This window comes from Cebus imitator, unplaced genomic scaffold, assembly GCF_001604975.1.
Source record: "Cebus imitator isolate Cc_AM_T3 unplaced genomic scaffold, Cebus_imitator-1.0 Scaffold231, whole genome shotgun sequence".
Taxonomy (NCBI): Eukaryota; Metazoa; Chordata; class Mammalia; order Primates; family Cebidae; genus Cebus; species Cebus imitator.
In genome coordinates this window covers 231,423-242,579 of record NW_016107546.1, presented here as the reverse complement: position 1 = coordinate 242,579, position 11,157 = coordinate 231,423, and the positions used below count along the sequence as shown (strand labels likewise).

Below are 11,157 nucleotides of genomic sequence, written 5' to 3'. Positions count from 1 at the left end.
ACACCCAGCTAATTTTTTTTTTTTTTTTTAACTTTTAGTAGAGATAGAGTCTCACTAAGTTGCTCAAGTTGGTCTAAAACTCCTAGCCTCAAGTAATTCTCCCACCTCGGCCTCCCAAAGTGCTGGGATTACAGGCATGAGCCATTGCACTCAGCCTTTGATTCAAATCTTAAAAAGATCGTAAGTTAAAAACTCTGCTCCACAGTAAGTAAAAAATTTTACATCATGACTCTGTATACATACACCTAGACACTAATATACAAATAACAAATGTTTCATATTAGAATACTTGTCCTTACTATATATAATATATTCTGATATTTTCTTTCTTTGCTACTTAATTTTTAAAAGATGCTGGTCACAACCAACTAAATAGATTTCATAACCTGCAGTGTAAAAAGTGCTTATTTAGATAACCAATCATGCTTAAGCTTTCTTTAGGGACAGCATACTTCCAATTACTAAAATTTGGGGCAAAGTATTAGAAAGGATTAAAAGACTCAAAAATATACATTTATCAATGATCATTATAACACAGTCATCATTGTAAGTTTGTGTCCTGTAGCATCTATAAAAGCTTCCCTTATTCACCACACTATTTCCTGGCTAGCTGTTCAGCACAAAGTGGCTTTTTAAGGGAATTATCATTGCCCTGACCATTCTCTTATCAGGCAAAGTTGTCGAAATGTTCTAGAAGCATCTGATAGCTCTTCAGAATAGGTTGGATGATGTGATCCTCCAACTTGAACATGGGGCTCCACTCTACCCTTGTCACAAAACCTAAGTGCCCACTGCCCCATAACTTATGATGAACATGCAACAGCCTAGTGGGCTTCCCATTTGCAACAATAAACTGCACACGTGGCCATGAGGTGCCAGCTCCCCACAGAGGGACTCCCCGTAGACTGGAGTGCTGAGCACGCCACTAAGAACTTCGGCATCAACATGCTGCTTATGAGTTCATAAGACAGGACTGCAGTATAATGGGAAGTTTCGGACCATATTCTTTTTTCTTTTTTTTTAAGTAAATTAAACAACATTTTTATCCTGAAAGATCTCAAGCACTTCTGAAAGGGACATATAAACAGGGACTAGTAGAGAATCATAATTCATTAAACAAGAACCCATACATGATACTGTGAGAATGCCAAAGGGGGACAACAAAGTCACGTTGAGCATTTCGGATGGATTTTCTGAGGCGTCCTGCATTTTTTTTTTTACTAATTGTATTTTAGATTCTGGGTACATGTGCAGATCGTGCAAGACTGTTGCACAGGTACATTCACGGCAAGACCAGACCACATTCTTTTAAAGCCACTTTCCAGACTGGCTGTCAACATTCCAACAGTGTTGAGGATGTATTACTTCTCCTTTTCTTTTTCTAGTCACTCAGCAAGAAAAAGTTAGGTAGCTTGCATTACTACGGAAATTGCCATGCCCGTATTTCCAAAAACAGTGCTCATACTTCAACATGGGCCTTGGTGATTTAACGGCTCATCCTGTTTCCAAAATCAGCTGTTTTTTTAAGCGTTTCAATTACCTGAATTGAAATGCAAGTACACTCTCACCCACGTGCCCACTTCACTTGTAGCAGTCCCACCGCCCAGACACAGCCACAACCCTGTCAGAATTCAGGGTCTGGGTGCCCACTGCCAAGAGAAAAGCCAGGAGGCAGCACAGCCCACCACCCGGCCCGGGCAGCCCAGTCCCCATGGTCCCTGAAGAGGAGCTCTCGACCGCGTGAGAACCTGGGGTGCTCTGCACAGTGGCTTGGCTCCCTGTGTTTATTTGTTGTTATCCATTCCACAGTCCCCTTCCATGGGTGGGGTGGGGTAAGGGTGTTCTAGGTAACGGAGCAGCTGAAAAACACAGGGCTACATGTTTGTTTTCAGATGAGAAGTCCTGCCTTTGCTACAATAGGACTTGAGGCAAGCCACTTAACTGTCCTAGACCTACTTTCCTTACCTGTCACCTAGATGATGACAGGTAGATGATGGCTTCAGAGACATCTTTCAAAAACAGAATAAACATACTTGTATAAGGATATAGCACTATTGAAACAAAGGTACCACCACTGTTAGCCAATCCACATGCAGCTATCAAGTACCTTCTTTGTATAAGGCAATATCCTTTTCCTAAGTGGTTCAGTTGGAATGGGGAAATAAGATAAAACTCACAAAATAATAATACAGGATAATTACAGGACAAGTTACACAATGCATGATTGGTTACTACATAAGTAGTATATATTTCCTATGACTACCCTATGACTGTGGGCTTCAGAAGCTACATGGGAAGGGCCTGCACTTGGGATAGGCAGATTGCGATGGGCAGGAAGGAAATGAAACAGAACATGTGCAAAGGCACAGAGGCGGGAGAAGCACGACCAGAAGCCCCACTTGGCTATGGAAAAGCTGGGAATGGTGCGCAGTCAGCCCTTTGCATCCGTGGCTCCTGCATCCACAGCTTCAACTGATCACAGAGAATATTTAAAACAACAACAAAAAGAATGCAAATAAAAAACAAAGTTTGACAACCATTTACATAGCGTTCACATTGCAGGTATTGTAAGTAGTCTACAGATGGTTTCACGTGTGCGGGAAGATGTGTGTAGGTGAAATGCCGATTCTATGCCATTTTATGTCAGGCACTTAGGCATTCGTGTGGTATCCAAGGGAGGCCCTGAAACCAACCTGCCCTAGATACCAAGGGGTGACTGTAACAGGCAGCAGGGCCCACTAAAGCCAAGTGCCTTCCAGGTACACTGCCCCTGCTGAGAAGCCAGCTGTGCCCACACCTCCTTCTCATCCATCTCTGGCCCCATCAGTCTCACCATCCTTGTTATTTATGGCTGATTGCCCCAGACTTGGGTAACAAAGGAAACCACAGATAGCCTGTCACCAGGTAGCTGCTGCCTACACAGGAAAGCCCTGTGCCACAGGACAGTGACTTACCGAGCCAATCGTATCTTCCCCGAGTAGGTGGCATAGGAAGGTGCACCAGCAACACAGACACAGACACACGGGGGGCAGCAAGTAGAAGCCTGGAGGTAGCTGCAGCCATGATCTAGAAGGAGCCTCCAGGGAGTAAGTGGGGCGAGAATTCTTTCCCTCACAGCAGACACAGCACAGCTGGGTCTCCAGAATGGTGGTGCCCGGGGAGAGCTCAGGACGCCGCCTGCTGAGGGGTCACTTGGGACTCTGGCTCCTGCCTGGCTCTCTGGGAGGCTTTGAGTGGTATCTTGTTTCCTGGTTTCTTTCTTCTGTGTACACTCTTCCTTTAAACTCCTTTGCTAACAAGAGCAGAGGCTCTGGAGCCTAGCTAATATCAGATCACCTGTGGAACTTTTAACACAGGTTCTCAGCCTCATCCCAGAGCTTCTGAATCAGAATTGCTAGGGGTGGGGCCAGGAAGGTGTTTTGGGTTTTTTGGATTTTAGCTCCACAGCTGATTTGAATGCTCTACCACCACTGAGAATGGATTGAAGGCAGCCTGAACGTGCACTTCTGCTCCCTGCAACCTGAGACAGCTGAAGGCTCACGGAGCAGACTCGGAACCTCGATGATTTAAAACACATGCTCACTTTTTTTCCTTATTGTGTTTTAAGACAAATATACAAAATTATATTTACCTGGAAAAAAACAAATTTCACATCAACCTAGCAAACCCAATTCTTTCAAATAATTCCTGAGTTCCAGTTCCTGTTTAATGGCATAGCGCTACAACGCTTAAGAGTTTCCAAAGCACGTCAGCCACCTTCTGAGGACTTGCTATGTGGCAGGCACTGTGTTAGGTACATATCTGCTCATTCATCACCCAACAACCCTGCAGGGTGGACATCAATTTATCCTCATCTTGGAGATGATAAAATTTAATTTTGGAGCAGCTGAGAATCTGTGTTTTTAAAAGTTCCACAAGTAAATCTAATATGCAGCCAGGACTGGGAGCCTCTGCTCTGGTTAGTGAAGGAGTGCAAAGGAAAGGTGTCTATTAAGCTTTCTGAGGTTGCAGAGAAGTTGAGCTCAAGATTTAAAAACTCAGCACCTATGGCTTCCGAGTGAGCTTGAGCCTTTGCACATGGCTTCCCGGATCCAGGACAGTGGCCAAGCAGTAATGGGTACATCTCCTCTCTTTGGGGAAAAAGGATTATTAAAAACACTCATTTGCTGACCCAAATCATTGTTTTTAGAATTAACCCAGGATGAAAAAAATTATCCTAAAATTATAAAATTTTTTAAATGTAAAAAATGATCCTGGCTAGCCAAGGTGCTTCACACCAGTAATCCCAGAACTTTGGATGGCTCAGGCGGGAGGACTGCCTGAGTCCAGTTTGACACTAGCCTGGGTAACATAGCAAGGCTTCGTCTCTACAAAAAAAAAAAATTTTTTTTTTAATTATCTGGGCATGGTGGTACGTGTCTCTAGTCCCAGCTAGAGAGGCTGAGGCAGGAGGATTGCTTGAGCCCCAGGAGTTCAGGGCTGCAGTGAGCAGTGATCGTGCCACTGCATTCCACCCTGGGTGACAGAGCAAGACCCTGTCTCAAGAAAAGAAAAACACAATCTTCTTCCCTTGGATTTGTATTGGTGATTTCCTACCTTTCAAGGATATAAACCCCATTGTAATGCCAAATAGTCTCACAGGCTCTCACCCACAGGATAATTAATGTAGCTAACTAAAATGTACAGCTTCATTTAAAAGCATGACTTAATTGAGTCGCTTTTAGCCCTATTTTCTCAATTACAACAATGTCTATAACCTTGTGAACAACAAAGGATATGTACATTTATGCTGAAGTCTTATATTTATGCACTCTAGAGAAAATGCAAAAAAAAAAAAAAAAAGCCATAGAGGAAATCATGATTGTATCTAATGAGTTGAAAGTCCTTCTGTCCCCATTGTAAATAACATTCAGCCTCTTCAGATAGTTCCAAATTATAATAATCTTTAACATACTCTATTGCCTTAGAAATAGAGTCACCCAAACGCATACTATTATTTATCCAAACAGGCCACAGAAAAAAATTATCTCACACTGATAAAACTCAGATTCATCATAGTCAAGTCTTACCTAAAAATGATGACAGCAGGAGTAAGAGTGTGTTGGTGTCTTCATTTCCAAAACATGACGAAGCATTAGTGATGTTTTCACTGAAGTTCCACAAAGTTTTACAAACCAAGCAGGCCAGCTGCCAATCCGTAGGACCAAAATCTCTTAAACAATCCACCAACCTGAGTTAATAAAATTCAAACTGATAAGTTATTAGGTCAGAATCTGTCTTTAATTTTAATATTGTTAGCATAATGATTATCCTTCTGTGATATGTAAAATGCATTATGTATAATCCAGAGATCACTTAAGATAATTTCTTATCTATAAATTTAAGTGGTTACAAAGTAGCAATAATTTACTTCTGCACTTTTTCTTTTTTTGAGACAGTTTCACTCTGTTGCCCAGGCTGGAGTGCAGTGGCACAATCTTGGCTCACTATATCTCTGCCTCCCAGATTCAGGCGATTCTCCTCCTCAGCCTCCTGAGTAGCTGGGATTACAAGCATGCACCACCACACCCATCTAATTTTTGTCTTTTTAGTACAGACAGGGTTTCACCATGTTGGCCAGGCTGCTCTTGAACTCCTGGCCTCAAGTGATCCACCCACCTCGGCCTCCCAAAGGGTTGGAATTACAGGCGTGAGCCACCGCTCCCGGCCTACTTCTGCACTATTTTAAGTGTCCAGTGGAATCTAACCCCCTCTTTAGCCTCAGCTTAGGGACTTCCCAATGTTGAAACACCTTTGCCCCACAGGAATGATGAGGGGGGCCCAAGCTCCCGAGAAAACGATGTCCTTCAAATCATGAGACAGTAGTACTCTACACCTTGAAACTTACTTTTTAATGCCACCTCCTTCTTTGAGGATGACACGCTTGTCTTTATCCACAGTGAGATTGAGGAGAACACCACAGGCAGAAAAGCAGATATCCTGATGCCGAGCATCCAGCAGTGCCATCATGAACTTGTGTACTACGAGGGAAGGGAGCAAATGCAGACCGGTAAAAGCCCAGGGTTCCCAGCGGTCTCTTGTTTTACAAATGGTACAGGGGAAAGGGTGAGTGATTTGCAAACCCAGAACCCCTGTTAAGGGACTTCACTCATTCTTCCTACGGCTTTATCCATCACCCAGCAGTGGGTTCCCCAATACCCACCACTCCCAGAGCCGGCTCCCCCAACCCCCAGATACTGCGAAACCTGCCCCAGGCAGCAGCTACGTCTCCACAGCAGTGAAAGAGTCCCTGCTGGTGGAAAGGAGGGAACACAGGTGACAGTCATCTAACTTCCAGTTGTTCTCAAGGCTTTTCCTGAACCTCCAGCAGCAGCTCTCTTTAAATACACAGCTCTGGAGAGCGGCGCTGGCTCCTGGTGGGATCATTCCTGAAGTCTCCCAGAGCTACTCAGACTGCTGAAAACCAACCTGTGGCAAGGCAGGCCTTCCAGTGTAGGGACATCTCAGGGCAAGACAGGTTCCCGCTTCAGGGGAATCGGTTTCCCTTACTCCTAGGAAATGGAACTTGGAAATGTTTGTCCTGTTTTCTTATCCCTCAGCAGAGGCTGAGCAAAGGGCTGGGGAAGAGTGAGTAAAGTGTGTGCTCTGCCTCCTCCCAGCTCTGTGCACCTGAGAGGGGCTGCCCTGTTCTAGCCAGGCCCTATTGACTGGGTTGGGCAGTGAGTTTGGCAGAGGCAACATCACACACACATGTGCTCTTAAGAGGCTAAAGAGTGCATAGCCAAACGTGCAGTTATCTGCAGGTAGTGAGAGGATGGGGGATGTTTGCTGCTGCTGGTTTCTACATCTGTATTATTGAAATTTTCCATATGAACATGGTGAGCTACGTTTTAAAATTATTCTTACATGAAATATTTGAGATATATCAAGAGTAAAGGTATACTAATATTTGAGACATATAAAAATATCTGAGACATACAAAGGGTATGAACATTTGGGTACCTGCCACAGTGTAAGAAATAAAACATTACATTCCAAACAGCATGTATAGTAAATATATACAATTCTGGCTGGGTGCCGTGGCTCACACCTATAATCCCAGCACTTTGGGAGGCTGACGCGAGTTGATCACCTGAGGTTGGGAATTTGAGACCAACCTGACCAACATGGAGAAACCCCATCTCTATTAAAAATACAAAATTAGCCGGGTGTGGTGGCACATGCCTGTAATCCCTGCTGAGGCAGGAGAATCGCTTGAACCGGGGAGGTGGAGGTTGTGGTGAGCCGAGATCGTGCCACTGTACTCCAGCCTGGGCAACAAGAGTGAAATTCCATCTCGAAAAATTCTTATTTGTTGATAATAAGTAACATTATAGATCCAATTATAGTCTTTGGACATCCCTTTTCCTCCAAAGGTGAACTCTGTCCCTTTTAAAATTAAAAAAAAAATTTTTTTAGAGATAGGGTCTCGCTCTGTCTTCCAGGCTGGAGTGCAGTGGCATGATCATGGCTCACTGCAGCCTCAAACTTCTGGGCTCAAGTGATCCTCCTGCCTCAGCCGCCCAAGTAGCTGGGACTACAAGCATATGCCACCACATCTGGCTAATTTTAATTTTTGTAGAGACAGGGTCTATAGCCAGATTATCCAAGTTGATCTCAAACTCGTGCCCTCAAGCAATCCTTCCACCTTAGCCTCCCAAAGTACTGATATTATAGGCTGAGCCACTGCTCCCAGCCTGAACTCTGTCTTAATTGGAGTTTACTATTTCCAATTACTCTTCATACTGTATACCATCACTACATGAATACCAATGCAGAAGCAATACCCAAGATAGTTTTGTATGTTTTAAAACTTATGTCCATGGGATTCCTCTGTGTACATCCTCCTATTGCTTTTACATGCTAGAGAACATTTTATTGCATGAATATACCATAATGAATTTAATGAATTTGTCCTCTTGTCTGTTGAGGGACAATCAGGTTGTTTCTACCTTTTGCTATTATAAGCAAAATATAATAGACATTCTAGTACATAAAAGAGAATGTCTTCTTGAGTCTATGCCCCCAGACAGAAGTGATGGCTCAAGCTTCACTGTTTCTGTGAAACATACACACACCCCATCTTGAAACACAGAAGGCCAATCACAAGGGAGAGGGGACACTGCCTAGGTCCATCTTGGCAACCTGAGACAGGAGCCTTAAGCACGTAGCTCTACAAATCTCAAAGCAGAAACAAGGATAACACTCTAATGACTCAAGTTCCAAAACCACTCGGTTGATTATGAATTCTAGTGTCATTAACTCACCATTGTTCTGCACAATGAAATCACAGACATCGCGGTCCTGGGAGAGATTTCCAAAAACGCGCACAGCCTCCAGGATTCCATCCATGTTGTTACTGACAAGAAGCTTTAAGAGCACTGGATTTGGTGACCAGATTAGGTAAATCGGTGAATTTAAGTTTTAACTTAAAGATTAATGGGAATCAACATCATACTAAATACTGATTATTTTTAAATGATAATAAAATGCAAATTGTAAGGGACTTTAGCAAGAACTAAGAAACTAATTGTTCCCATTTCTAGTTTCCCCACATTCTAATTTCTTAGAATTATCAGGCTCTAAGACATTTTTGTACCAGAAGGCAGAAGATAGTAATGTCTGCAGCTCTGTGTTTAGTTAATAAAATCGAAACCTCAAATGAGCACTCATTTATCCAAATCCAACTTTGAACCTTACGTTCTGCAATATAAAGCTTTTTGTCTTGAATTATGGAATTCTTCACTTGGTAGTAAGATAAATTGTTGATTGTCGCTGTAGCATTGATCACCAGCTCCTCACAATCATCAAGTGACTTGTATTCTGAAAGGAAAGGAGGATAAGGGAGTCAAAGACCCACTGCAGGAGTAGAACCAAGGATGCTGTAACTACAGCAACAGCAATGCCAGGAGCATGCCGCTGTCACAGCAAGGTGCCTGCAAAGGCCCTGGAGAGGCATCTTTACCACTTTGTTTTCCCCGACTCCTCCTGCATGGAAATGCCCCAAATGCAAGGCCCGCTCCTGGCCAGAGAGGAGAGGATACTGTCAGCTCAATCCTTGCAGCCAGGGGGTCTGGAAATGCCCGCTGATCTGGGCCCTGTGTCTGAAGTAAAGCAAAGGGGCTGACACAGCAGTGAGCAGAGCCGCCTCTAATCCCGCCAGTTTTCTGGGTCCTTGGGCTCTCCCAGGGGCTCTTCGGTGGAGTCTGTGCCCTACTTCCCACACTGCCTCCCAAGAGAACAGCTCCGAGGTCATGATACATCTGCGACTGTCAACTCTGTCTTTCCAACACAGAAGACACCTCTGGCCTACTCTACCACCTGCCTAGTTCATCTCTTGGCGCCTCCTGGCTTCTCTTCTTCCACTTTTGCCTCCCTAAATCTATTCTCAACACAGTGATCCTTTAAAAGCAAGTCAGATAAGGCCACCCACCTCACAACCCATGAATAGCCCGCCTCGTCTGGCCCACAGGACCTACCTGGCAGCTCCAGGGCTCACCTCTCTGGCCTCATTTGCTCCTCCTACTCCCAGACCCCTGGGGCCAACCACACTGGCCTCTTGGCCTCTTGGAATATGCGAACATGTCCCTGCCCGAGAACACATGCACTGCTGACCTTCCTTCCGGAACATACTCTCCTCCCAGTTAGGCACTTGGCTCACTCCTTCCATCCTCCCAGCACTTGCTTAGATGACGCCCTGTTGTACATACTTTCCTTAACCTCCCTATTTACAATGGGATCTGTTCTCTTTTCTCTTGCCCTGCTTTAATTTTCTCCATAGCACATATGACCACCTGATGTTACATAGGTGTTTAATGTTTGTCTTTCAGCCCTAAAATGTCAGCTCCCTGAAGCATAGGGATATGTTTATTTTATTCCTGGCTGGATTTCCAGCTTCTAGAACAGTGCCCGGCACACAGTGAGTGCTGGATGCAAGAATGATCTCTAGCTTAGCACAAAAGGCCCTTCGTGGTTTTGTCCCTGCCTCCCACCCAGTCTCCGACTCATCTCTTGATGGTTCTGGCCACAGTGCAGAGGAGAGCTCCAAGTGACCTCAACATAGCATGGACGTGGCAACGGCAGAGACGCAGCAGAGTGGAGACTGTGCTTGGCAGAGGCTGGATGGGGGTATGAGGGAGAGGAATCACCCAGGGTACACCCTGGGTTTCTGGCTTACGTAATTGGGTAGATGTTGACCACATTGCCTGAATTAAGGGTACAGGAAGAGGGTCAAGTTCAGGGACAGGTCATGAGTTCAGCTTTAGATATGCTGAGATGCTTCTGAAGCAGCCCCAGGAGAGGAGGGGCAGGCAGTTGGATGCAAGAGTCAGGCAATTAGACCGGCCTGAGCAACACAGCGAAACCGCATCTTTACAAAAAATTTAAAAAATTAGCGGGGCACGGTGGCACCCGCTTGTAATCCCAGCACTTTAGGAGGCCGAGGTGGCCAGATCACTTGAGATCAGGAGTGAAAACCAGCCTGACTAACATGATGAAACCTCATCTCTACTAAAAATACAACAATTAACCAAGTGTGGTGGCACACACCTGTAATTCCAGCTACTTGGGAGGCTGAGGCAGGAGAATCACTTGAACCAGGGAGGCAGACGTTACAGTGAGCCAAGACCACACCACTGCACTCCAGCCTGGGTGGCAGAGGGAGACCCCATCTCAAAAATAAAAATGAAAATAATTTTTTAAAAAGTGCTGGGCAATCAGACAAAGAATCATGAGCCCAGCAACAATGAGCCAGTGACCACAGCTTGAACGGGCCACTGCCTCCCCTCCCTCCTGTGCAGGTCCATCCAGCACCGGGAGAGCCCCCAGTCCTTCTCCACCTGATCTCCCCTGCTCCGGAGACCCCATCTCAGCCTGCAAGGGAGGCCACTCGTCACCTGCACACACCTTTGCTCATGACTTACCCACTTCCCACTGTTGAATAGGAAGTACCTTTTATTTCTTGTATGAAACCAAAGTTTTTTCTCAGGGGGGCTATGAGCTGAGGAAGAGGACTGTGCTAGCTCTTACATTCTCCAACTTAACTATCGCCCCTTTGGCTTTCTTTTCCTGTTCATTAAAGAGAACCGCCTTTTTTTTTTTTTTTTTTTTTTTTTTTTT

At 44.8% G+C, this 11,157-nt stretch overlaps 1 protein-coding gene across 6 annotated transcripts in view; it reads right to left on the bottom strand.

Moving 5' to 3' along the window:
* ARMC2 (armadillo repeat containing 2) overlaps positions 1 to 11,157 on the bottom strand; it is a 140,609-nt gene that overhangs the window by 13,092 nt on the left and 116,360 nt on the right. For all 6 annotated transcript variants that reach the window (XM_017497382.2, XM_017497384.2, XM_017497383.2 and 3 more), the window contains 4 exons: positions 8,740 to 8,862; positions 8,307 to 8,420; positions 5,888 to 6,020; positions 5,070 to 5,230 (listed from right to left, as the gene is read on the bottom strand). In XM_017497382.2, the coding sequence (XP_017352871.1) occupies positions 5,070 to 5,230; positions 5,888 to 6,020; positions 8,307 to 8,420; positions 8,740 to 8,862 (531 nt within the window). The remainder of the gene's footprint in view (positions 1 to 5,069; positions 5,231 to 5,887; positions 6,021 to 8,306; positions 8,421 to 8,739; positions 8,863 to 11,157) is intronic.